At 36.6% G+C, this 27,241-nt stretch overlaps 1 protein-coding gene across 8 annotated transcripts in view; it reads right to left on the bottom strand.

Moving 5' to 3' along the window:
• Nucleotides 1-375: 375 nt before the first annotated feature.
• NR2C2 (nuclear receptor subfamily 2 group C member 2) overlaps nt 376-27,241 on the bottom strand; it is a 34,772-nt gene continuing 7,906 nt past the window's right edge. For 5 of the 8 annotated variants that reach the window (XM_064667056.1, XM_064667052.1, XM_064667055.1 and 2 more), the window contains 13 exons: nt 25,797-25,907; nt 24,740-24,940; nt 23,462-23,564; nt 22,274-22,453; nt 20,103-20,250; nt 18,379-18,472; nt 17,831-17,964; nt 15,524-15,701; nt 15,125-15,246; nt 14,465-14,604; nt 13,862-13,999; nt 12,211-12,316; nt 376-10,047 (listed from right to left, as the gene is read on the bottom strand). In XM_064667056.1, coding sequence (XP_064523126.1) covers nt 9,873-10,047; nt 12,211-12,316; nt 13,862-13,999; nt 14,465-14,604; nt 15,125-15,246; nt 15,524-15,701; nt 17,831-17,964; nt 18,379-18,472; nt 20,103-20,250; nt 22,274-22,453; nt 23,462-23,564; nt 24,740-24,940; nt 25,797-25,868 — 1,791 coding nt within the window. In that variant the 5' untranslated portion in view covers nt 25,869-25,907 and the 3' untranslated portion in view covers nt 376-9,872. Of the gene's footprint in view, nt 10,048-12,210; nt 12,317-13,070; nt 13,347-13,861; nt 14,000-14,464; nt 14,605-15,124; nt 15,247-15,523; nt 15,702-17,830; nt 17,965-18,378; nt 18,473-20,102; nt 20,251-22,273; nt 22,454-23,461; nt 23,565-24,739; nt 24,941-25,796; nt 25,908-26,454; nt 26,587-27,241 lie in introns of those variants that run through there. The other 3 variants (XM_064667058.1, XM_064667060.1, XM_064667059.1) reach the window with 3 other exon arrangements.

Below are 27,241 nucleotides of genomic sequence, written 5' to 3'. Positions count from 1 at the left end.
CACTGGCGGAGCCTCAGGGGCTGCGGTGGCGCCCGCCCGGGCCCCGGCGGTACCTGCGCTCTGTCCGCGCACCTGCCAGGGCCGGGTGCCCTGAGCACATCAGCTACAGGTTTGTGACTACTAAAAACTTGGCTGTTCAAGATGAAGTAAAACTTTAGGAAAAGCCTTCTCTCCTCCTAGGGCAGCCCCCTGGAGTCAGTAAAGTTCATGGGATTTCTCTTCTGTATCAGACCCGGCTAAATCTCTCATAAGATAATCACGGTAGTGAAGGCAAAATGCTGTTTCTCCCTAAAAGACAGTAAATTATGTATTTGGCTTAGATACCTCCCGTTTAAGAGAAAATAGTGAACTTAAAAATAAAACTCAAGAATGCAGTTATATGTGTAATTCACTTTAATGGTATAAACCTCATTTAGCTAGTATTAACCACAACAACATAATGCCACATTTAAACAGCATTTAATAAAATGCATAAGCTAAATCATGCACTGTAATACTCTATATACAAACACAACAATGCAAATTCCTCTTTGTGATTGAATACATTGATTAGATATAAAATTCCGATTAAAAAAAGAACATGCTATTATTTTTAAATGCTATCACACACAACAATGCTTATTTCACAGAAGAAGCTGTGAGAAATTAACAACTTTTGCAAAGTTTTTAACTTGAAATAAAAATAAAATAACATAAACATTAGTTTTCTAAGTTATAATGAACAGAGATATCCAGAAAATATCCCAAGGAATTAAAAGTAGATGCTTCCTTTTATAAAAATTTGCTTTTTGTAGGAGCTCAGCACTCCCTGGTGTGCCAAACAGATAAAACACTTAATGTGCAGTTTTCAGTTAGGAAACTGAACACTGGCTTGCAATGTACTTCAGAGTACAGAATAATTATTAAAAATATTCCAACATTTAACATTGATTCCATATATGAAAAATTTAACACATCCAGTCTGTAGGTAGAATGTTTTCTTCTTAAAGACTATTCTTTTTGTTTGAAATTTACTCAGTCCTACTTTTAACCTACGATCATCAAAAATATCTTTAAATGGACCCGTGCTTTATTATCACAGAGTCTTTATTGCCACTACATTTGAGAACATTTCGTCTTTCAGAATACAAACAATTCAAATGTGGATATAAAACAACTTGACAATTGTAAAATATGGGGGTTTTTTTCCAAATTAAAAATTGGATTTTTTAACAGATTTAATCTTGGTTAATACCCCAATTAGCTTCCTAATCTTTAAAACTGTTCCTGCAGTACAACATTAACAGACATTCAGATTTCCATTCACCTTTAAAGAGGAAAGCAAGAGTTCAAACAGCACCAATTGTCCAGACCAATGAAGGATCACCTGTCACAGGAATTCCTGCCATTAATTTAAATATTTTTCCTGCTGAAAATCGCAAAAATTAAGTTCTGAAACGTTACCCTTTTTTCCTAAATTTGAAACAAAAGCTTACAAACATTTATTGCCAATGCAGAAGAGAATGTTCTTAACATTTTCCACAGCAAAGACCTTTCAAGCACAAAGCCAGACTCAGACTTGTGGTTCACTTTATAAAATAATGTGAGCATGCAAGAAGCTCCCATTATTTTGACTGATGTCTGCTTATCTGCCTAAACATACACAAGCCTTTGCCACATGGAGTACAGAAAGTGGAAATAAATGCCCAGAAAAGTCTGCTTCACCTTTTTAATATGACAAAAACAAGACTTGCTGAACTCCCTACGTGGTCTGTGAAATGCTTTTTTAAAACCCCATAGTTAATACATTTATTTTACAGAAGGCTCCCTTTGTAACTTCATCAGAAGGGAAAAAGAACATGAACTATTTCTATTTTGATAATGTAAATGTTTAAGTCCTCCTTATGAATAATAAACTGTCTTACTGCACAACTCATTTCACAACTGTGTGCTCAGGCCCCACGTGGACAGTGGGAACGTCACATGCAGTGCAGGAGCTGAGCAGATTCCAGGCCAAGGAAAGAACAAGAAAATGGACATTACTCGGACAATTAAATCAAGCTTTCTTCAGCTTGATTGAATTGAAATTCATTGTCAAAATCCTGAAGAAGTTTTAGTGCTTGCTAAGCAACAAGCTACCTGCAATGTCCCTCCTGTTTAATTACCACTGTCCCAGAGCTGCTGTTCCAGTGAACAGAGCACTGAGTCTGTATTTAACTCACAGGTTGGTTTCATGTGATCACTATGGCAATAGGAATATTGATTTGTTAAACAGCATTCATTGTCTCCTGTTCCGTGTGCTACAGTTCAACAATAAAGGGAAAGTTGGTTTGGTTTCAATTTGCCACTGCCAAAGGCTTAAAGAGTATCAATCTCTTACCAAGCTTCACTGCAAAATGCAACTTTACTAGAGAGTATCTGAGAAGGCTGAAAGAGAATGAGTATGGATTGAAAGCAGGGAAGTATTTTCTATAACTGTAGTTATTTGTTAATTGTTTTTAACAGCCATTATATGCTCAATTAACTATTCACTCGGCGACTTCTACAGGTCAAATGAGAAAAGGTGAAGGGAGTAATGTAAAAGCCAGAAAATTCATGAAATACATTTGTCAGTTCTGAACAGAAAATATTGAATTCAGACTGGCTTAGAAAAAAATCTACAAAGCTCTGAAATTCAGGAGGATTCATCTGCTTAGGTGATGATAAGTTTAGTTTGGGCTAAGAAATGCAAACAAGGAAGCTCTGGATTAGCAAAAACAAAAAGCTTTAGCACATAGAATGGATGAATAGTGGCTCCATGTCTGTACATATATACACACAGTAGGGGTTTTCTATACACTGTACAGAATATATTCAGGCAGAGGTATAAACATATACATTCATACACACATACATACAGCTATGTACATATGCATCAGCTGCTCGAGTGAGTTTTACAACCGAACATGCAGAAATGCACAATGGTGGGAGGCACAAAATAAAGACAGGTACAACTCTATGAAACCCTTTAAAAAGAAAGGAGACAGGCATGAATTTAACAATAATAAGCCATTTTCAAAGCATTCATGTAACTCAGAGGATTGAACAGGCTGTGGGAATTATAGAACATTATGACAGTATTACCTGTGATGAACTCAGTGTATGACTTCACAACAAAAAACTTAGTAATAAGTTATTTCTAGTCTTTGATGCTTTCCAAGTCCAATATATTTAGAGCATCTAAAGTTTACAAAAAAATTTTACTTTAACTTGCAACCTCAGTATAAATAAAGCTTTAAGTTTTTTTCAAAAATAATTCCCACCATAATGTTGATAACATTGATTGCAACTGAAGTAGGGTTGTAGCATTACCTAACAAGAGGGGTTAATGACATTTTTCATCAAACAATAAACCTGAATTTAGTTCAGGAATATTTACTGTTAAAACAACTCAGAAACTTCAGAATTAAAAGGTGCAAAAAGTAAATGTTTTCATTTTCTTCCCTTTGCCATGCCCTCATAGTAACTTTTTTCATATAAAGCTGTTTTTTAAACTAATTTTCTGTCACTCAGGATTGAGCAGATGCTGGCAATCTGTCCTCTGCTCATCCCTCTCCTCCCTAGGGTGACCATGGCCTCAGCAGGACTGCAGCTGTTGCGTGCTGCTCTCACAGCTGGCCCATGCTCATCACCAGAGCCAACCACTGCAAAAGCTCTTCTGTGGCTGTGTGGGTCAGTGTGGCAAAGCTCTGAGACAGATGGGAATCTACCTGTGTTTGCTGGCATTTCTGCTTTTTCTCCTATGGATGAGAGTAGGTGAAAAAAAAACCAACCTACCCTGGTTTTGCACTCTAAAGAGTAACTGGAGGGGAAGAGAGGGATTTCAAACAGAAAAATCAACATTTTTTTTTCTTTTCAGGATATCATCCAGTAGGTATCTGCTGGTACACCTGTGCATGTCTGACTGACTTGCCAGTTCCACTGCTCACAGCACTTGATTCCAACAGGGCCCTACCTCGTGCTGTCAGTGCAGGAAGCTGCTTTGGCACTGCTTGGGCAGTATCCTCAGCACAGTAATTCCCACTTCCATCTTCCTGGCTAAACTGCATTCCCAATACCATTTGCTACTCATGCTATTTGGTGCCTTTTTTTTTTTTTAATTATCTCTTACTAGTTAAACAGCAGGTGATCAGGGAAGAATCCTAACTACTGTCTTAATTTTAATAGGCAGGAAAATCTACTGACATCTGCAATATCCCGGCTGAACTCACTCAGGAATCTGTGAGTCCTGTGTACTATACACAACAATAAAAAAACACAGAAGTGTTTTACAGTCTCTGTCAAAGGAGAAACAAGAGTCAGGAAACTGCTTTCACCTGGAAGCTTCAGCCCTGGCTTGGTTTCTCTGTCACAGCCTCAGAACGTGCCTTTGCCAAAGGGGACTGGAATGGCAATGCAGAGCCAGCTGGATTCTGCAGAGACCCTGAGTCAGAGCTCTCCACTGGAGCCACTGGGGCTGCCTGGGGAACCAAGGGCTTCGGAAGATGGTAAAAGGAGGGTTGGTAAATGACATCACGTGGAGACCAACAGTAGTTTCTTGCCCCAGAGTGCTCTGAAAACTAGGCCGCTCTAATAATCTAACATTTTAAGGCAGCTAAAACAAAGGCTTGCATGATCCCTTAGAAGGATCTCTCCCTGAAGATAATTTTTTCCTCCTCTACCAGTTGCATGCCAGAGTAACTCCACTGACACCAAAAGCATTGCAGCTTTTGTAAATTGTAAATAGGCAGAGAAAGAGGACTTTTACACATGGTGTTAGTTGTGTCTCTCTAGTCCAATATAAGTAAATAAAGGGAAGAAAAGTAGTATACCTTCTTGCACTTGTCACAAATGCAATAAAAATCAGTAGTATAAAGCTAGCCCAAAATGCTTTTTACCTACAAGATGCAAATCCAGTTCCTTCTCATAAGAGTTGGAAAACAAATGAAGCACACGGACAATGGACATTATTGCCTCATTATCATTCCCTGAATGTCCCAGTTTCAGTGAGCACAGAATTTTAACATTTGTTTGAATGAATTATGACTAATATACACATTTGCTCAAGTTCAGATAAATCTAATCAGATAGTTTATCACTGTATTTCTACAGAGTTAAAATATTTTCATTTCAAGAGCTGCAGAAACAGGACCTCAAAAATTCTGGAGAAAGTAAATGTTAGGCACTAACTAGAGTTTCAGTGAGATGAACTTTTCTTAGAATCACTTTGCAGCTGTGATCCTTTGACTCCAAGTTTTACACATACAAGTTTGGCATTTAAATTTGGCCTTTAGGAAAACAATATTTAATAACCAAGAAAGTTTTTCAATAATTGTTACAATAATAAAAAACTCTCCTGTCCCATATCCATAAGGAAATGTTTGCCCTTTCAAAGGAAAAACAAAATAAAAGTAATTTAAAAGTAAAGCTACTAAGATTAGCCTGTTACCATCTTCCAGTCATTGCAGAAGGGATGAAACAAAGCTCAGAAATTACAAGAACTACATCAGCCTTGTATTTTGTGCAGAGACAGTGTAAAACTTGGCTGCAGCCGTACTGTGTGCACTGTTCTACCTTCCTTATGTCAAAGCAGCCTAAAAGTCCAGTCATCAGAAGAGGCTGAAAATAATGTTAAAGGTTAATACATAGAGCCCAAATGACTTTCTGAGGCTCATTTTCCTTAGATGTGTCTTTTCTACTGCTACCAAACAATGCCTATACTGTTGGCAGAAAATTCCTTCATCAGTTCTGTGCCTCTTGAAGATCTATCTTCTGATGGATGTACAAGGAAAAGAAGATTTCTTTGAGCAAGCTAAAATAGCTCCACTGCTACATGACACCCAGATCACCGCTAGATTAGCAGCTCCACTGCTTGATGCACCACCAGGTCCTGCTGCCACCAAGAGGGATTGTGACAGGCTGAAGAAATGGGCTGGCAGGAACCTCAGGAAGTTCAAAGAGAGGAAGCACAAAGTCCTGTCTCTGGTGAGGAACAAGCCCAGGCACCCACATACGATGGAAAGCAGGTCAGCAGAAAAGGACCTGCAGGCCCCAGGGGACACCAAACTCAACATGAGTCAGGAACACTCCCCTGCTCTGCTGAAGGCTAATGGTGCCCTGGGCTGCATCAGGCAAAACATCGCCAGCAGGCTGAGGGAGGGGATCCTCCCCCTCCACTCAGTACTGCTGGGGCCATACCTGGAGTGCTGTGTCTGTACAAGAGAGACAGGGACATACTGCAGAGAGTTCAAAAAAATGATGATAAGGGACTGGAGCATCTCTCCCATGAGGAAAGGCTGAGAATGCTGGAACTGTTCAACCTGGAGAAGGCTCAGGGAGGATCTCCTCTATGTGTACAAGTACCTGGAGGGAACAAAGAAGACAGAGCCAGGCTCTTCTCAGGGCTGCCCAGTGACAGGACCAGAGGCACTGGCCACAAACTGAAACACAGGAGGTTCCCTCAAACAGCAGCAAACACTTTTTCACTCTGAGGGTGACCAAGCACTGGCACAGGTTGCCCAGGGAGGTTGTGGAGTCTCCATCCTTGGAAATGTTCAAAGGACACCTGGACACAGTCCTTGCCAACAGGTGCTACATAGCAGTAGCACCTGAGCAGAGTGGGTGGGCCACATGACCTTCAGAGATCCCTTCCAACCTCAACTAGTTTGTGATTAAACTTGAAACTGAGTGCAAAGCAGCCCTACTGCACTGGAGAAGATGGTTTATAGTTTTGTATAGCAGTGTTTTAAGGATTCCTTTCAGTGTGTCTCCATCAGATGCCAAATTTTTGTCTCACTTTTACAACAGCCCTTAACCGGAATGTGAGAAAGAAGTCTTAGGTTACTCATCACAACTATCCTTTTATTTATAGCTAATATTCAAATATACAAAATGTTTTAGATTCTGAATATTTCTTCAGCCCTAGGAACTTGCCATCATAGTCCAAATTTCTACAATCCAAACTGTTAGTCTTGGAACCAAAACAGTGTATAGTTAGAAAAAGCCCTTTTTGTTAATGGCATCAGGACTAACTAGCTTGGTTCTGACTACTGAAAGCCAGCAAATCATGCTGATAATGCTATGGAAAGAGAGACTTTATAGCTTTTAGGAGGTAATATCCAAATCTTAATTATGGAACTGCTTAATTTCATCTATTAAATGCATGCACAATAAATAAAACCTAACTAGGATTGCATGGTTGTTACTCAATTTACAAAAATTAATATTTTATCCCTAACAAGCAGGGAACTATTTGCAGAGTAAGCGACTACCAGAGTTTGATCAAGGAGATCATTATGTAGACTTGCATTTGTGGGGAGTGTAGTTTATTTGCAAACAGAGCTGCATGATACTCACCATTTTGGTTTACAAATGTAATGCAAGACATATATTTTAAATTTTATTTCATGTGATCCCTCTGTTCCCAAAAAAATTTTAATGCCTTTATTTTGCTTGCTGAACTGTTATGATCACAGCACAAGTAATAAAAATTAGGAAAATATTTTTGTATAGAAAATGAGGCCCTTTTACTTGAAAAATCAGAAGTTGAAATGATGTTTGCAAAGAAAAAGCCATCTGGTGTGTTTAGATTAAAAACAAATATTACAATGGCTAGTTTTTGTGCTAAGGAATATTTCATTTGCCACTAACAATGCTTACTTATCTGCTTAAATGATTTTTATGAAATACTGAAAGCAAATCAAACTCCATAATCTCTTTTTTTGCAATGAAAAATATCACAATAGTTCAAAAGCATTCTGCTTTTAGAACTATGACATAACCGAATAAAATTTTAAATTTTAACAAAAATGGCCCCCACTCTTTCCAAGGCAGGTACTGCTTCTGATGTTAGTATCACCATTGATTTTAAAGTTGTGTACCCTTAACAAAGGGACTGTGCATCAGAAGTTCTGACACAATCCCACCAGCAGGGACACCACAATCAAATGGTTGGGACTCAATTCTGCAGTCCAGCTAACTTCACATACAGAGGGCAGATCTTCCATCACACTAATAACACGACAATTTCATTTGCTATAGCAAAAGCCAGGAGAAATAAAAGTGCAATATTACAAATCTCTGCATGTATATTGGACTATTTGTAACACCCTTCTGAGAAGACTCTGAATGCACCAACAATGGTAACTGTAAAAGACATTAACACATCCCGAAGTTAAAATTAAATAGCTTTCTGTTCCACACTGAGTGCTACAAATGTGAGCCCCCTAATGAGCATGAACTATACCAGGTCAGGACTTTTTATTACTTCAGAAGCCTCACCTAGAGCTGCTTAAGATCTTTTAGCTCCAATTCAGACTCTGAAAAGACATGAACACCAACCTGGTTGATGTTTCTAAATAAATATGAGTAACAGAAGAAAAACAAAAGTGCTGAACATATAATCAGATCTTTGTCACATAAAACTACAAAAGTAAAAATGCCTCTACAATACAAATAATTAAAATATTTGATGAATCTAATGAGCCAGGATCAGATGAGGGTATTAATTGCCATGACATTTTTTAAAAAACTTTGATTGTTTAAAATACTTGAATTCCATAATAATAAATTATACTAAAATGAAAACTGTTAGCAGCTAATGACCAATACTAGAAAACATGTTGATGGCTTATCACTCGAGACAATTAAAAAGTAGTCCATTTTATAACTCCATGATGTATCAGTCATTAACTGCAATCGTACATGACTGAGAGTAAATCCTAACTATATTTTGGTTTCAAACTGAGTCACAGGAAGGTCAAGAGCACTGCAAAACTGGGAGTGCTCAGTGAGGGAGGGAGAGGGAGGTGGGAAGTTAATAAAGTGAGAGAGCTTTGTAATATACTCTTGCTGACAGCCACAGGTTCTCCACATTTCAGGTTTTAAATCGTACCTGTGACTGGATGATGAGGGTATTCAGGAGTATAGAGAGAAGTAGTAAATTTGAAAATATAAAGAGCATACTCAAAAAGCATCACACAGCTCTACTTGAAAATTATTGTTCTTCCAGTTAATGACTGATTTTCCCCACAGTCAAAAGGCTGAATTCAGAATAACACGTGTCGTGATTGTGTTGGTCTGAATACACACTTTAAGGAACCTGAATATTTCATCATTACTGTGGCAAGAAACACTTTTTTTCCTCTTAGTGTGGTGTAATTCTTGTAGCACATAATAGTTACTATGACTGCATTGTACTATGAATGACAAGTGTGCTAATTTAACAGTGTATAGTTTCATATAATGTGGATGTCTGATTTAAGAATCCACATTAATATTTCATGCATAACATAAGAGCAAGTGACTTTTTGTAGATAAATGATTGTCTCCTATAGCATTCTACCTTTTCACAAAAATCACTGGCATTTTGACTAAGGACATAAGCATTTTTTTCATTTTCCATACTCATAAGCAGGATGTTGATGATGCTGTCACTTTGACAAGAAGTGATTACAAAGTGCTAGTATTATACCCTGGCATTTACTAGACATTAATTCCAAGGATATTTTTAAATATATACATACTGTTCTTTTTACTTTTAAAGTAATTTTATTACTAATCTCTGATATTATAAAACTCTTTTTAACCACTGATAATTTCTAAATACAAAGCATGTGAAAAGTATGTTCAGTAACCTATAGCCTTTTAAATGAAAGGCAGCAAAAATATTCCTTGTGGCAGAAAAGGTCCTATAGCAGGTCTTTTAGTAGCTGCTTAAATTTTGTCAACATCAGGAAAGAGTCAAGGAGAAATCTGTTCAGGAAACTGATAACGAGTTGGAATTATCTGCACAAACCAAAATGCTATTCTTTTAACTTCGTAATTATATGTTTTTTACGAAAATTACTTCGATCCACTGAATTGCATTGTTCCCACTATGGAGATGTGCCAGTTATTTGACCATTATATTCTGCTGTTTCCATTTTGAGAATGTAGGGGATTATGCTGTCAATGGGAACATTTCCAATGAGACCAGTAAAAAACAGTTCCTCGGTAATGCTAGAGCTCATCAGCCTAAGTGCTGGCAGGCGAACTAGGATCCGGGCTAGCCTGAAAAAGAAGTTCAGTGGATTATAAATACATATAAAACCAGCTTAAGATACTTTGTGGCTAAAGACCTGAATCTGCTTTTATTATTACCTTAACTCATAAACGGGAGTAAAGAAGCAATTAAAGGTAATTGGCTGCCACAAAAAAATGGCCACCTTTCTATGCTGCGAGTGAAATGAAAAGCCACCAAGTAGTTTTGTGGTTTGCCAATGAAAGAGACATGTTAATGCCCTTTGTAGGCAGAACATGTATGTACAAACACACAATTCTCTTGGCCTGCTTTTGAAATTCCCAGCTCTGGAAGGACAAGGCTGAGACTAATAGTATTCACATTGATTAGTGCGAACATTTGCACAATTTTAAGACTAAAATGCTTAATTAAAATTTCAACCATAAACAGCATAGTACTCAGTTGCCTAGCAACTTCATGCCAAACCAGAGAGCAAGAACAGGACTGAATATATATAAAAGGAAAAAAGAGAATTGGCTTCTAATGAGAAAAGGAATTTGGGGTGATGTGCTGTTAAGCACACACATATTGTCAGATGCTGTGGGGTTTTATTTACCAGGATGTTAACAGATACCTAATGTAACAAAGTGATTGTATTGAGTTGCTGGACTTTCCATGCATATGAAATTAAGGACAGTGATGAAAGCATTTTGCTGTCATTTATATGGCAGATGTACATCATGAATGCCAAATCAAATAAATTTTCTGAACGAGAACTACCTAATAGCAAACCTTAGGTAGCACTGACCACAGGTGCTCTGGAAAATGCTTGAATATCTATGGACAAAATACATAAGGTCCATTCTGCTAATATACCATATCTTGTAAACTTTGGGGCAAAACTGAAAAACGATTCAAGCTGTGCTGTTGATTCTGTGAAACTTATAACTCTTGTCTTCTATCTCAATTTGTGGCAGTATTCAGTTGCTCAGAAATAATCAGATTTGCTCTCTACACTTGTCTGTGGGTGAGCATGGAGATATAGACACTATCAGTCAAAATACAGATTACTGCTTGTGGAATGTAACTCTGATTTTCTTCCCTGAGCCACTATTAAGAGAAGTAAGTCTATGGAACAAATTCTGTAATTATTTTTATGGCAACTATCCAGCTCTCACAAATTAAAACAGAATGATTGAATTGTACACAGCAGAATGTGGGATTTGAGGATATTTCTGAGGTAGAGAATCTCATCTTCACTGCACCACACAATGTTAACTCTGTAAGATCAGTGCAGAAACCAGAGAAGCTCTCTTCTTTACAGACAGGTTTGGTGTTCGTTTTTTTTTTTTTTCATTACATCACCCTCAGACCTTGCCTAAATGTATGGGATGGCTTCTTTAGATGAGGATACCTTTCACAGGATACACTGTTAGACAGAAGTTAGAATTTGTCTGGTAATACAAAAAATCATTGTGTTGATGAATTTTGAAACAGTTTTGATGGAGATTGTTAGAAAATAGGATAACCATTTCTAGCAAATAAGAAACAGAAACAATTGAGGGGCAAAAAAACCAACTTAGATAATTTCAGAGATTATCTACCTTTGAAATTAATAAAAAAAAAAAGAAGCTAAAGGAGAAAATAAGTAGGATGTGGGAATTTCTTACAAACAGAAGCTTAAGAGTTGGTTACTCTTCCCTGTCACATGTAATCCTTGTTTTTCCAAGACCTATAAACTGACAGTTTTAACACTTCTCTGCATATGTAACTTGAAAAACATTTAAAGGATGATAATCAACTTTTAGTCATCAAAGAGGCTTTGAGATAATAACTCAAAAAACAAAGCAGTGTGAACTAAAGTTTGAGTCAGCTGAAGCAGTTGTTCTCAAGACTTCTAATAAAGTCTGTTTACTTTTCTAAACATGACAACGAGGTTCAAAGAAACCCCTCAAAAACCAAGAAAATACTCATAAATTAAATTTACATGGAAGAAGCTGGACACCTGTTTTTGCTTCTATGTATCTTTAAACAAACTTTTTGCTTAACCAAAACCTGCTTGCTTTTATGAATGAGATTCTAGTTCTTTTTCATCAACAGTCAATAAAACCCCAGATGTCAAAAAGGAAATTTTTTTACATCAATGATGTTATTTGGTACTTTTGTTAGCTACGGCCCACAACGTTACTTTGGATACTATAGACAATAAATACCTATAAGTATCTTCTGGATAGGTTTTTTGTACATAGTCCTGCAATTCCATCTGTGCCTTCTCCTGGAATTTTTCTATTTGGGTTGAACTGGTCAGACCAGGATGATCTAAAGAAACAAAACATTTCTGTATGTCGATTGGTTCCCTATACATTGTGAAAGAGATGTACTTATAAGATTCTCACATTTAATTTCAATGAAATATTTCTCTGCTATTGTGATGTTTAACATGTTAGCTGTATAAAGGAAACCACTCAGTTGAATGTTTGCTTCTTGGCTTCAGGATTAGCTTGCTCACTTTTCTCTCCATAGTCGTGTGTTATTCACAAGAAAGTGGACAAAGATTAACCCTGTAGGTATGTACCAGGCAGTGATACTCTGAGCTTATGTTTCTAACCTTGTTGGTTTAAATTTAAATGTTTGCCTCTGTGATTTTTCTAACCATGCTGACTGAGCAATACCTAGGGTTGTTTTCTTGACAAATCAATTTCTTAACCTTCCCAAGTCTGTCTCATGTTTTAATTCCAGCTGGCTCAGCTCCTCAGACAGTCAGGTGATCTGAGAAAAAACCCAAACCCAGAAAATATCATCTATCTTACTGTGCCCACATATCTTCATTGTGTCCCAACTGCTTGTCCCTTGAAATAGGACAGAGCTACCTCTGGAGAGTTTGGAGAGCTTCTCGCTTTAACAACTTGAATAAAAACCCTAATAAACCTAATCCTAATGGGACAATCTGCAAAAACAAACAAAAAAAAGGCAAAAGAACATTTTAGGACACCAATATCTTCTAATTAAGTTTTATTACAAAAAGAAAAATAATACTAATGTAAAAAAAAACCCAAAAAAATCAACACACCAATAAGAAGATATCCCTTTCCTTTTTATTTTGTTAAATTCAAAGTGGTAAATACCTTAATAAATAATATACATTTCTGAATAAGTTTCCCTTTCACTCAGCCTGTCAGCAGTTTTAGATTAACCTTTGTGTGTCCTAGAAACATTTTTCCACCTTTGCTGAAAAGACTGTCACTTCCCATTTCTTTAATATCCTTACCTTACCATTCCAGAAAATCAAGTGTCTTCTTTGAGTAAATCCTCATATCTCATAAAAACTTCATTATACTTTAGTTGTCTGCTGTAATTTTTTTGGTAACAAATGGAAGACAGCCTGTTTACATTTAGTTTCAGAGATTTTGTGGAATTTTCATATAAAATAGAGTGGTATTTCTGCTCATATTTCAGCTAGTCCTCTTATGAGAGTATAAAAATTGAAGTAAATTTCTTTTTGTCACTCTGAGAATGTATTTCCTCTAATCCTTCCCACCATTTACTGCATTAATATTGCTACTACACACATCCCAGATAACTTTTTACTCATAGATTCTCAGATGAAGGTAACTTGAGAGTCTAGTCTTCCAAGTAGATGTACAGGAAACACCTGACATATTGGAACTGTAAATAACATGGATATGTTGCTTCAAAGTTATTTTAAAACACATATTGTTTGTGGTAATCATTATGAAACAATCATTTTATCTGCAACTTACCAGATAAGTCTCATCTCAAGACATTAGTCTCATTTAAAAATTGCTTACACGTTAACATACTAATGCTTATTATTTAAAGAGATATGGTTACTAAATTCCTTACCAGGGCTAAAAAGGACTATAGCTTTAAGGTATGCATATTCATATCCATCAATATCAAGCTTGGCCATGCTGTTACAGAACTCCTGAAGTTTCCAGATATGTTCCATGACTTGCTTTATTCTGTCTCCAGAAAGTTTATCTGCAAAAAGATATTGCTTACTATTTCATGTGAGCTCAAGCACTTCTGATATATCAACAAATACACTTTTATAAACCAAGTCAAGCGATATTTTCAAGTCTTTCGCTGTCTTAAAACCACTTAACATATAAGGATGGCCTAAATTATTATGGAAGCAAAGATTTATAAAGTTGAGTCAAACACAGGGCTAGCAAACAGAATGTTAACTCTTCTGTAATTTTGCCAGGATAGCATAATCTGTCACACCAATCTTTTTCCAGTGATGTAACTACCACAGTAGATACCCACAGGTATCTCTGTGAGGTCAGTGCAACAAAATTATAGATCACCAGAGGAAAGGTAATTATGCAAGAGAAGGCTTCACCTTCCCCTCGATCCAGGTGAACAATTTCGCCACTGCTTAGGAAACATGTCATGAGAAATGGTATACAAATCTCTGTATTGTTAGCAGAACTGAAAACATACCTTCTTGTATGCTGTTCTGGAGGTGGTTGACAATAGCTCCCAGGATGGTAGACAGGCTCATCACCTGTGCACACTGTGCCAGGCCTAAGGTAAACAGTTCATTCCAGCAGGCACGCACAAGGCTTGTGTTACAGTCTTGCCTGTAAACAGCAGAAAGTCACCTCTAGGTAGTTTGCACATCAGGTTGGGATTACCCTATGTGTAATTATGTTATTTATAACAATTAATAATAAGGATTAATGCATTGCAAAACGTCTTACTAAAAGGCATGTATTAACATATTACTAGTATTTCAGAAAGCAAAAAGAAATTACATACAAACTACAGGAAACCATTTAAGGTTATCTGTGAAATGGTGCTCATCAGTTCTTTAGCAAGATATCAAAAACAACCACTTAATTTTTACAAATTCTTACTTTAGATTTGCCTTTAGTTTCTGTAACCACACAGTAACATCAGATATTGTAGTTATCCTCCCCTCTGCCCTCTTCTATTTTATTCTTTGAAACAGAGAATATTGTATAGCCTTCACACAGTTTAAAAATGCATTAAAAATTAAACAATATCATAACTAAAAAATTCAAAATAGCTGAAAAGTGTTCAGATCAGTGCTTAAATTCATTTGAAAGCAAACTGTTCAAACAGGATATGTCCACTTACCCAAGAGCTTGAAATGCAGGTATGGACCTAGCCCAGTGCATAGAGAGGAAGAGGAGTCGTGATGCTGACTCACAGATGTAGTGCACATTAAGGTACTCTGGCATCGGACTGGGCATTGTCAGCTGCAAAAAATACAAGTACAGTACAATATATACAGTTCAGACACAAACTGGTTTTTATTATCGATGAAATAACCAGCAAAAACATTCAAACTACTCTCATAGTCAGTCACAAGCAACTGTGTGACAAGAAATCATCGAATGAAAACTATGCCAAATAACTCATTACTGTGGGCAAGGAATGCAAATTGGGAATAGGAAGCAAGAAATTATGTGGGAGAGAGCTCATACATCTTAAGTGTTAGTTTGATGTTAGTAAGATGTTTAAAGAAGCACATACCTTAAATGTGACATGTGTATCTGTAAGTAGGGGTCCTTCCACTTCAATAATTGGTGTTGACTGATCTCTACTGATTACATGAATATTCCCTCCTCCTGTAGGATCCATCCCATCTGCCAAGGTATGAGCTGCTGTACCATCTGTGGTATTAAGTGCTTTAGCCAAAGTATCAAATGCCCTTAAAAAATAATAAATAAATAAACAATGAAAAAGTGCTTCCTTACACCGTAAAAAAATTCAGAGTAGTGCGCAAATTAAACACTATAAAGCATTTCCACTTATAGAGGTAACATACACATAACTGTTTATGCTAAGCACAAGGTCCAACTTTTCATTACAATCTGGTCCCTCTGTACTCTCTGGACATTAATAAAAGGAATAGAGCTGCCCACATATCACTGGTAAGAGATCTCCCCTGCAGGGGAGGATTTACTACTGTAAATCCCGCTCTGATAGTTTTATCCTAGTATTTGTACTAGTAAAGGGGTCTTGTGCTGTGCTGATTTTGGCTGCAGTAGAGTTAACTTTCTTCATTGTAGCTAGTATGGGGTAGTGGTTTGGATTTGTGCTGAAAACAGTGTTGATAACACAGAGGTGTTTTTATTACTGCTGAGCAGGGCTTGCACAGTGTAAAGGCCTTTTCTGCTGCTTGTGCCACCCTTCAGTGAGGAAGCTGGGGGTGCACAAGAAGTTGGGAGGGGACACAGCCAGGACAGGTGACCCCAACTGATCCAAGGGGTACTCCATACTGTATGATGTCATGCTCAGTAAATAAGGTGGGGGGACGTTTGGAGCTTTGTCTTCTCAAATAACTGTTACATGGGATGGGGCCCTGCTGTCCTGGGGATGGCTGAACACCTGCTGCCCATGGGAAGCAGGGAATGAATTCCTTTGCTTTGCTTATGTGTGTGGCTTCTGCTTCACCTACTGACCTGTCTTCATCTCAACACATGAGTTTTCTCATTTTCACCCTTCTGATTCTCTCTCTGATACCACTGGTGGGGGAGTGAGCGAGTAGCTGAGGGGCTTAGTTCTTGTGTGGGCTTAAACAATTCTTTTGCACTTACCATTCACTATCCTCCCCTTTCTCACCTTCTCACACACTAGGTGAGGATTACAAACCAGATGTACTCTGGAGAACAGAATCCCTGTCCTTGTCCCTGTTCTTGATGTCCAATTTTTTGGAACAGTGGAGAATAATATGGTTCTCTTCTAGACAACGGGCCTGAATTTCTTTCCCTTAAGAAGAGATATGGGCAGGCACTCCTGATCTCACCGTACAGTCAGAGCCTTAGAACTCTTATGACAGTAACACGAGAGTCTGGTCCCTGGACTCCTTTTTACTCACGCTGTTGTTGGATCAGTGCCCAAATAAAGCACTGTGAATTCCCTTAGGATAACAGAGTTTAGATGTAAAGAAAAATTTTGTGCTCCAATTTCATCCCAGTGGACAGTATTACAGTACAGTGCTGTTTTGCCACTATTTTTATCACGACGTTTCGGGGACGGTTTTTTGGAATTTTTTTTTTTTTACTTTAAAGAAAGAGTACAAGGTTGACAAAGCTGCAGTGTCCAGTATTTTTAAATATCAATTCATTTACTTGAAGAGTATAAATAAAAGACTTAAAAGCCTTAGTTAAGCTCCTCTTAAAAATCTTCTTTTGAGAAACAATGGACAGCTATGAGGCCAAGTATTTTTCTTATTTTCCTATACTGCTAAATTCAACTTAACCCCCACTCCCCCACAAAAAAAACCCCAACAAAAAAACCCCAGCCATGCAAATCCAAGCTCTGCTGGAAATTTTAATATTTCATTTTCCTTTTTCACATTTTTTTATTAATAAAGACAACAAAGACTTCAAACTCTTTCTAAACCTATATTACTAGCAGGTTTTTTGGCAGTACAATCTCAAAAATAAATCTGCAGTAATAAAGACCCCTAAAGAGCAGGGCTAAGGGCATAAGCATTGCACAGAAGAACCTTACCTAAAACATGTCTATGAAATTAAACAGCACTGAAGTGTTGCTATTCTCAGAGTCTTTCACGGTCACAAACTAGTAATTCATTACTTTTCTGAGAATGAAATCTGAGCTAGCTTCAGAAAACTGTATTTGTAATGCAGGACACAGTTCTTCACAAGAGGACAACAGCCAAACTTGATTTCTAAAGAATCAGTTTTGTGTTTCAAAGTAGGAACAATCTGTACTCTGTCTGCTGTCACAAAATCAAATTCCTTCAGTGAATGAGTGTAAGGATACATCATACAGAACACAAATTGTTAAATAAAATGCAAATATAATGCATACCGTGTAATCTCACTTGCGGATTGCTCTTCTTGCTGAACTTCAGAAGTATCTCCATTATTTAGTGACTCACTGAGATTAGCAAGAGATGTTACAACATTTGCTAGTGTTCCTAAAGCACCCTGGCTTGTTTCAGCCTAAAAAGGAAGAACAATATTAGTAGATCAAAATTATAGTTGATGTATCATATATAAATTCTTCCCATTTTTAATCTTTTTGCATTTTTTCCCTTATGTACCTTTTCCTTCCTCCTGAACGCCTACAGGAAGAACAATGGCTTTCAATGATCTTTAAATCCTACTGTAATTATCAATCCTAGTCCCAGAGGAGGTATCATAAGGGAAACTACCTGTGGCTGACCTTTTGCAGAAACATGCTTGTGAAAAGAAACCACGTTCCTATTGATCAGTTTATTACCTCCCTTTGTAAAGCTCTTTGGACTTACCATGACCTCTTCTCAAGAGCAACAACTATTTAAGTCTACATACAATAGCTAAAATAATCTAAGCAAATTAATATGTGTGTTCAGAACTGAACTGAAAGAGTAATACCTTGGAGTCAGCAGCTAGGAGGACTGTACCATCATCCCTGATCAAAGGCTGCTGAATATTTACAAGCATTCCAGGATCGAGAAGTCCTGCTGACCTGTTCAAAAGCATAAGGCATCTGATAGTATTTTACATTAATCAGAAGAATGTGTAACTACCTATGACAGAATAAAACAAGTTTTTAAATTAACAATTTAATGAAGCTCACAGTTTATTCATCAGGACTTCAGTCTTTCTGAAACAGTTTCCAAAAAGTAGCTTGAAAGACAGAAAGACTGGAATATCTTTTCCTTTCCTGTGCAAAAGCAATGACAACTTCCCAAACACATATCCTCTCATTTGCTTTGTATTCTGGTTTATTCTGCTTAAAGAAAAGTTGTCTTCTCATGCTCTCAGAAGTCACCTAGTAGCTCTCAAATTATACATTGCACTTTGGAGGAAGGCATAACTGTGCATTCCAAGTTAGACAATGGACAGCACTGAAGAAAAAGAGTCATGGAAGTATATTTTACATTCCAAAATACAGTTAAAAACAATCACGCAATCAAGGTCTGCATAAAATCTCTGCTGCCTTTACTTCTGCTACATTTTGATCAAACATCCTTTCCCTTTGCTGTATCTAATTTAGGGAGACAGCAGAAAGTCTTTGCAAGAAGTTGATTTGTTACTTAAGTGATGCTCCAAGTCTCCATAATACAATACCAATGCACGCAACACAGGTTAAGGTTGCAGCAAGTTATAGTGAATGAGCACAGGCTGCAAATTATCATGCATTATGCAAATCTGAACCCTACATAAATAATAGTTGTACTTAATGATTATAATATTGTTTATAGGTCTGTAAGGGATCTGTAGCATAAGGAAGTCTCAAAGAAGCAAATGCGTCTGTGAGCACTTTTGAATAATCTGACTTGCAAATGAGAACACTGAAAAACCATTCTTAAGAAATTTGCAGCCCAATCTTCTTAACTGCAGTATCACCAATCTTCTTAACTGCAGTGTCATTTGTTCAACAAAGAATATATACATATTAAATTAAACAATTATATATATATGTGAAAACTGAATAATAAGATCCAATTTTTAGGTAGTTCTTAACCATTTGTAAACTACAGTTTTAGAAATGTCATATTTAACCTAGAGTTCTTTTTTATTCTATTCAGAAAGAGACAAATCTTGCTTCTGCAGTCATGTGCATTTCCACACCCACCGCCTTTGGAGACATCTGAGAGTGCAGGAACCATCTTGGAGCATTTCCCACATAGTAAAAGGAAGCTGCTGTTGTTTTGCTGTTGTTGAAAACAATCTCTTGGGACTGGAATCAGCAGTCACTGCAGTCTCTTTTACTACTGTCTTTAGGAGAAGGAAGCAAGGAAGCCCAAGTCTGCCACTAGCAGATCTGATTTCAGAGAAGTGCTAACCCAAATGCCTCACAGAATTAGCCCACATGCTTTTTGCCTGAATATCACTTACTTGCCCTGCCTTTGCTCTGACCTGGCTGGACAAGAGCCAGCTCTGAACTGAAAACCGTACACTTGTACTCAGACATAAAAACTTCCATGAAAAGCAGAACCTAAATTGGGCTTGGTAATGGAAAAAGATGATGTATGAATTAGAGCTCTTCTCTGTCCAATTCTTCAGAGTAGAGGGAAACAAAATACATATGTGAATGCAAAGTAATATACACAAATAACCTGGAAGAAGACACGAGCAACTGAGGTACTCACCGCGTCCCATCTTTATCTGCCACAAACGTTGGAGTTGCTATAAGAGGGCTTCGCAGATCCTTTCTTATATAGATTTTTTCAGTAGAAGCTGCACAGTTGGTTGGTTTTTCACGTTGCACATCAAAAGGCTTTCTTTCACTTTGAACCGCTACATAAAGACAAAACCATTCAGATTTGAAAGGAAATAACTCAAATGAAAAATACAAAAAGAAAGTAAAATTCTCAGTTATGATGGTGTACCAGCTCAGTGCAAAACTAGAAATTTAATACAAAGAAGAAACACAGGTTCCAATTTTACTCTGCCTGTGAATATGTGTATTTTTAACTAAGAAGGTCACAGATTGATCTTTAGTTTGAAGTTTTGCTGAACTGGAGTCAAATCTTGCTATTTTCTTTCGCATTTAGTAAGATGGAGTATTCTACCAATTGTGTTTTCAATTTGTTTAATTATCTGTTTTTTACAGGGAAAGCTATACCTAAATGTTAGCCACATTCCTACTCTGGATGACTCAAAACAATGCACATCCAGAACGAACCCTGAAAAAGTCAAGACAGGCAAGTTCCGTGAGAGATGCAGGTTAATTCCCTGACAGTCTCCACATATCATCCATTCATTCCACCCAATTAGGGAACAGTGTTCCAAAACTAACCCTTTCATAATTTATAATATTTCTACTTGATAATTGAAAGAAAATAAGCTCAGTTTCCAATGTGCTGAACAAGTGAGGCAAATTTTTAACAGAAATAGTAAGAAGTAGTAACTTTGCAATTTTAAAGAAAAAGTGCATCTTTATAATATAAAAGTACTATTATTAAACATATTACATAAAGTTATCTGAAATCTAAGTCACTGAACTTTACAAACTCTTCTATAACTTGGCATAACATTGGACTGCATTGATTTTTCACCTAAAAATGAGGATGCTAAAATGAATAATAGACTACAAGAATTTTTAAGTCTTGTATTAATATTAATTCTCACAACACTATGCCAACGTAAGGCATAATATAAATGAAGACAATATTTCTGTGCTATTCATTATTCCAATTTATCATACAGCAGTGACTGCTCTGGAAGATTAACATTATTAACAGAGAAACAAAAATATGCAACCCTCCTCTATAGCCCTTTTGACTGTAACATTAAAATACATGGATATGTCTCTATCCTCATAACCAGCAAGTTATTTAGTTCCTGATTTTATTTTTGTTAATTAGCAAAATTTAGGAGCTTAAAAGTAGGTATATCAATTTTGTTGGCTTGATGGATACATAAATATTAATCAGAAACCTGACCCAAAGCCCAGTAAAGTCAGTGAGTATATATCCTAATGATACTGGGATAAGAAAGGGTTAGTTTCTGGAACTGCAGCAGTTTCTCTTGTACAAATGTCTTCTCCAATAGTCAGTACAGTGTGTGCAAAGTGGAACAATCACCACAACAGGTCTGGAGTTCCAAAATGCAAATACAAGTATCTCTTTATTTAAAGTTTAAAGTTCTGCCTCCCTTGAACTTGGTGGTTGGAATTTATCCTGTCTAGATCACATCACAAAGCAACGAGATAATAGGTTTCATGAAGAGGCAGAGGTGCTACAAACTGAACCCAAAATCCATTGACAGAGGCGTTTGGCTGTGAGCGCTGGAAATGTACGAGGCACTGCATACAGTGCAAGCGTATTTTTTAATATATAACAGTTTATACAATGCCTCATAACCCCATACTCACAAATGACCAAATTAACATAAAAATTTTAAAAGCGGGGAAAAAAAAGAGACATTAACTACTTTCTAGCACCGGTTGAAAAAGCCACAAAATTAAACCATAAGGAAAGCAGATTCTTGAAGTGGAACATTAGACCTAGATTTATGTCAATCCATATTAAAATATTTTGTCTTATAAACATACATAGTGTTTTAACATGCATTCTGAGTGAGGCTCTAACTGGGCTCCTCAAAGACTACAGTAGTTTGAAATAGTTTGAAACAAATCACTACTGCACCTCAGACATAAAATGGCGACAAAAGAAAGGTGCTGTATGTGCTTTGGCTGCCAAAAGTTCCGCTTCCTTCAAGCAACATACACCAAAACGGAGAGAACATACAAAAAGGTGGTAGCCCACATATTTTTTATTTGGTAGGCACAGTATCACATTGAGTACTTAACACTCACATTCCATTTTCATGCCCATCTCTAGACATTTCTTAAGCCTACAAAACTGGCAGCGATTCCGATGGTGTTTATTGATGATACAGTCCTGGTTGCTACGACAACTGTAGGTCAAATTCTTCCTTACACTTCTTTTAAAGAAACCTTTGCATCCCTCACAACTGACAGCACCATAGTGACGACCTAGGAAACATATATATTGTTATCAGATGGAAATTATTTATATTTTAGCATAGAAATATTTATTTTAATCAAGTAAATCATTGTAAGTCACCCTTTAAATTTCTTTTGTATTTGTACAATCATTTTGGACCATGAAAGCATTTATAAAGTCTTACAGAATGTTTCTTGTTTAACTACTGTCAGTTTTTTGCTGAGAGAGTGGAGAGAGGAAGGCTAAGCCTATTTCTGAATGTGTGGTCTATGAAGTTGCAGTTCCTGTTCTGGAAAAGTACAGATGTAATTCTACCTGCTGTTACAGACTGTAGGATATATTTAAAGAACATACAGTCCAAAAGTTCAAGTAATTTCAGAATATAAATAACTTTACAACAAAATTTAAAATGCAATCTTCATTTAGACTTCCTGTATATACCAGTTCTGGTATTGTTTTAATTACATAAAAGAAAGTGAGGCAAAGAGACAGAAGGGTGTCTTCTCTGTAGCATGAAAGCACAGCACACTTCCTTGACTAATACAGAAATTTTACCTCAGGACTCCTTGTAACTGCCTGGATCTGAAACACCAAGGATTCATGTGATCTTTACTTGCCTTTTTCTGTGATAGTAGAAGAACAAAATCTACCAGAAAGCATTAAGCCTGTTAGAGAGCACTAAGAAGTGTTTTCTCAGAGTAGCTAGACTTTTGTAGGTGACAGGTTTATTTCGTGGTTTCCCATCACTGTGCAGAACTTGACTAAATGCTTCAAGGAGTCTTCTTCCATTAGCAGGAGCTATTTAATCATTATTTATCATACGCTCCAGTTGAAGGAAAAGAATAATGTTCTTCCAAGCAGAGTTTAACTATTTTGTGTGTATAAATACAAAGTATGTTATCTTTTTTCATTTAAAAACTCAATTGCTGTTGCCATCGGCATGGCTAAAATCAGTTAAAACACACAAAAAATCATCTCTTCATCCCAGTCATCCTTTCTAGCAACTTTCTTCAATACTACTTTCTATGCTTCCTTACCTGATGCTTTATCGCCACAGACTACACAATATTCTACTACCTGGGGCCGCTGAACATCAGTTTTTCCCAGCAAACGTTCCACTGAAGCAGAGTCTGTCACTATCTAAAGCAAAATTCCAGAACAAAAAGACATAATTAGCCAGACATGAAAGTAAGGAGCTTTGCCTACAGAACAAGATTGGTGTATCAATCTTTGCCTACAGAACAAGATTGGGGTGACTAAATTTTAGAATTACATATGTAGCATAAAATGCAATTTAATGAGAGGTTTTACTGTCAATGCTGACACTGTTGAAACGGTCATATCAAAACAAATTCCAAATAAAACTGGTAGTTTTGTTGAGTACAAATGAGTTTCCTCACTTGTGCAACAGTATTTTTCCCTTCCTGCAATTGCTGTCAAACAGCTGCTATATTTTAGCCAGAGATGGTTGGCTTTCAGATGATGTTTCCACGTATCCCTTCTCTAGCTATTAGGGGCATGTGGTTCAAAGGGGATAGCCTGAAGCTGAGATTTATTATAGAAACAGTTTAGCTTCCAAAGGCCTTCAATTCCAAAACTTCTGTTCCAAACATTCCACTTAACACAGAAAAATTAAAAAACCCCACCCCTCTACAATGTCAAATATCCTATTTAGCATAGTAAAATAAAATTTAAAAGATTGTTACTAGAATTTTTAAAATATTTACGTACAAATGATTCTTCTTGCTGTAAAATATTCTCTATTGTAACAGTAGCAATAGGGACCATGCACTTCTTTTTTTTATTTTTTTTTTTAAGACTGCCAGGAAGAAATCTCAAATTTCACTAGGGGGAGGTAGATTATTGTTTATATTGCTGGCTTTGCAAAGCTCCAGTTGGCCTAGATCATGCTCAAAACCCACAAAAAAGTATAGCAGAGGATAGCTTCTGCTCTAAATAGCTGTTATTGCAGTGTCTTGATACTGAATGTAAAAGTATGAACTCACGTAAGTTTGCTCAGCTGATTGTATCTCTGTATATCTGTGAATACTGAACAGACTAAGAAATCCTGTCACTTAAGCCCTATCTTAAGTGTTCGCTTATGTCTTTGGAACTTGAATTAGAACAGACAATGAGGGGTGATGAGCGCAATAAGGAATGTGAAGACAGAAGAATTTATGATTGAATAATGAAGCCTACAATTAGTATTGTTTAATCCGTATCATTAGATCTTTACAAAACCATTGCAATTGGTCTTAAAGCAAATACAGACTTAAAAAAATCTAGAAATCAAGAATCTCAGTTACCATATTTACCTGAATTCTGCCTGGCACAATGTTGTCCGTGGTGGTAAAGATAAGCTGTTTGGCATTAGATGTCTCAGGTGCTGCCAGTATCACCTTTCCGGCACCAGTTCCATCTGGACTGGCTAAAATAAACTGTTGCTTTGGAGACACGGCAGAATCCACTGCTGTCACTATTTGAATTTTCTGACCTGTTTGCTGATCTGTCACAATCTGTAAAACACATTAAAGAAATTCATGACTGCAGGAAGCTTTACATTTTAAAACCTTTAATGCTCTCTCAAAATTATATCCATGAAAAATTACAAGGAAGCGCTCTGATTTTTCTTCATAGATGTCACCAAGGAGATGTTCTCCAGTCATCAACAACATTTACCTATATATTTTATCTAAGATGTTACTCCTTAAAGTTAGCAACAAAAGGTGGAATTAGGCAGCCTTATTGTTTCATGTGCTGATTCTCAAGATTCTCTTATGGTGGAAGGTTTCTATTTTTGATACAGTTGTCTGGTACCATAATCTCTATTTTGCCTGGTAAAGTAACCATATCAACATTCATCAGTATTTCATTAACACTTAACAAGTCCTATCTCATTTGCCACTCCATACATTCTGATACCTTAATGGCATCTTTATATTATGTATCAGTAACAACGACCCACTGTGCAGCATTCTCAAAGGCTAACTTCATGTTAAATAGATTAATCTCCCACTGGCTACTAAATGAGTGGGAGGAGGCATGCCCTTAGAGATGACCCCAGGTGTTCTGTTGACAATGTCTGCCCATTTGCTGTGGCTAGGGCTCAGGAGATTTGTACATGTAGGCTAGGTTTAATCTCTGCAAACACTCCTCACTGATCACATCATCAATATAACTATTATACACAGCCAACCAGTCAACACCACATACATGCTGAGGAAGAAAGAGAATTTTAGTTTGCATTAAAAATGATCTGTTCTCACAAAATTTAAGGAAGTATTCCATAGACTTTAGCATGCTTTTGTATAACCCTAAGTGGGAGGAGGAGAAAAAAGGAGAAAATGTAATAGCTAATTAATAGATTTTTACCTGAATGCGTTGTTGTGAAGCTACAGAGGAGTCTGTGGAAATTATCTGGATACGCTGGGAAGGGCTGGTCATCACTGGAGATTCAGATAGCGAAGTCTGAACAGTCTGCACCTGTAAACAATACATAGAATTTTAATCTACTGTAAGGGTATTGAACACTTTTAAAAATACATATATTTATAAAAGAACAGATGGACCTAAGGCATGGAATCTAAATTTATTGGAAAGGTTACAATCATTAAATGAACTTGGATTTGTTTTCAATGAATTATCAGAATATTGGTTTTGGGGAAAAAAAATACATTGTATGCAGTAACGTGTCAAAACCCAGGAAGCTCCACAAGCTGTTTTTATTAAATCCTCTGTTAAACAAGTTTGGAATGATTTGTTTATCAAAATCTATACAGCTGGACAACAGGGTAGTGTCAATTTAAGTTTGCTTTGAAAAATCTTTTTTTAATATACATAAAAGTTCATTTTTGATGTAAAAAAAGAAAAAACAGTTTGGACAGCAAGGAACCTGTACTGCAAGTCTCTTTGGGAAAGCAGAGGTGTTAAAATACACGGTGCTTAATGAAAACATACCCTTCTACTCCCCTATTGCCTGTACCATAAGCAGTCTGATATAGTATAAAAGTCTAACCTAACTTCAACATACCGTCTCTAATTATCTTTAATACACAGGTCACAAAAGTTGCATGTTAAATGAGGAAAATACACAGGAGAGATGCAGAAATAGCAGAATCTTCTAATTATTGGATGATTCAAAGCATTCAGCTGCAGAAAACAAGATACCTAGGCAAGAAAAAAACCAAAACTTCCAAAATCAAGACTCTTAGTGGACACATTTAATCAATGATCTTCTTGTCTTCCATGACAAATTATTAGCTAAGCTACACGCTCTTTAAAAGGTCTAAATTAGAACTAGAATATATTTTAAAACTGTTTTACAATTCTTCACCTGCAATTGTAGAAAAGTATCACCACCAATGATTTCATATGCTGAAGTCTATATAAATTAATAGTGATTTGCCTTAAATGACACAGAAGATCAGAACAAAGCTTAAGAAATATAAAAATACACTTAAAAACATATGTATCTACCCTTTTTATCATTAAATTAAAACCAAGTATTTGGCAATTAGGTGCATTTTGAAGACTAGCAAAATGAAATTTGGCTTCTGTTTCATCTATTAATAATTTTCTCATTTCATATATATATATAATTGCATAGTTACCTTATTTTTCCTAATTTTTTGCAGTTTCTACACTTCAGTTGGAATCATATTAAGTTTCCAACAGATAGGTATATACAAAATATAGATGTATATATAAAACTGGTAGACCGAAGCTAAGCTTCTCTAGACATTTCATTGTTCTTATGTCATTTGAAATAAATAAGGTTTCTTCATGGTCATATAGTTGTTTGCATACTAATTTACCGA

Source organism: Pseudopipra pipra, chromosome 11 (genome assembly GCF_036250125.1).
Source record: "Pseudopipra pipra isolate bDixPip1 chromosome 11, bDixPip1.hap1, whole genome shotgun sequence".
Classification (NCBI taxonomy): domain Eukaryota; kingdom Metazoa; phylum Chordata; class Aves; order Passeriformes; family Pipridae; genus Pseudopipra; species Pseudopipra pipra.
This window is presented reverse-complemented; position numbering and strand designations above follow the sequence as displayed.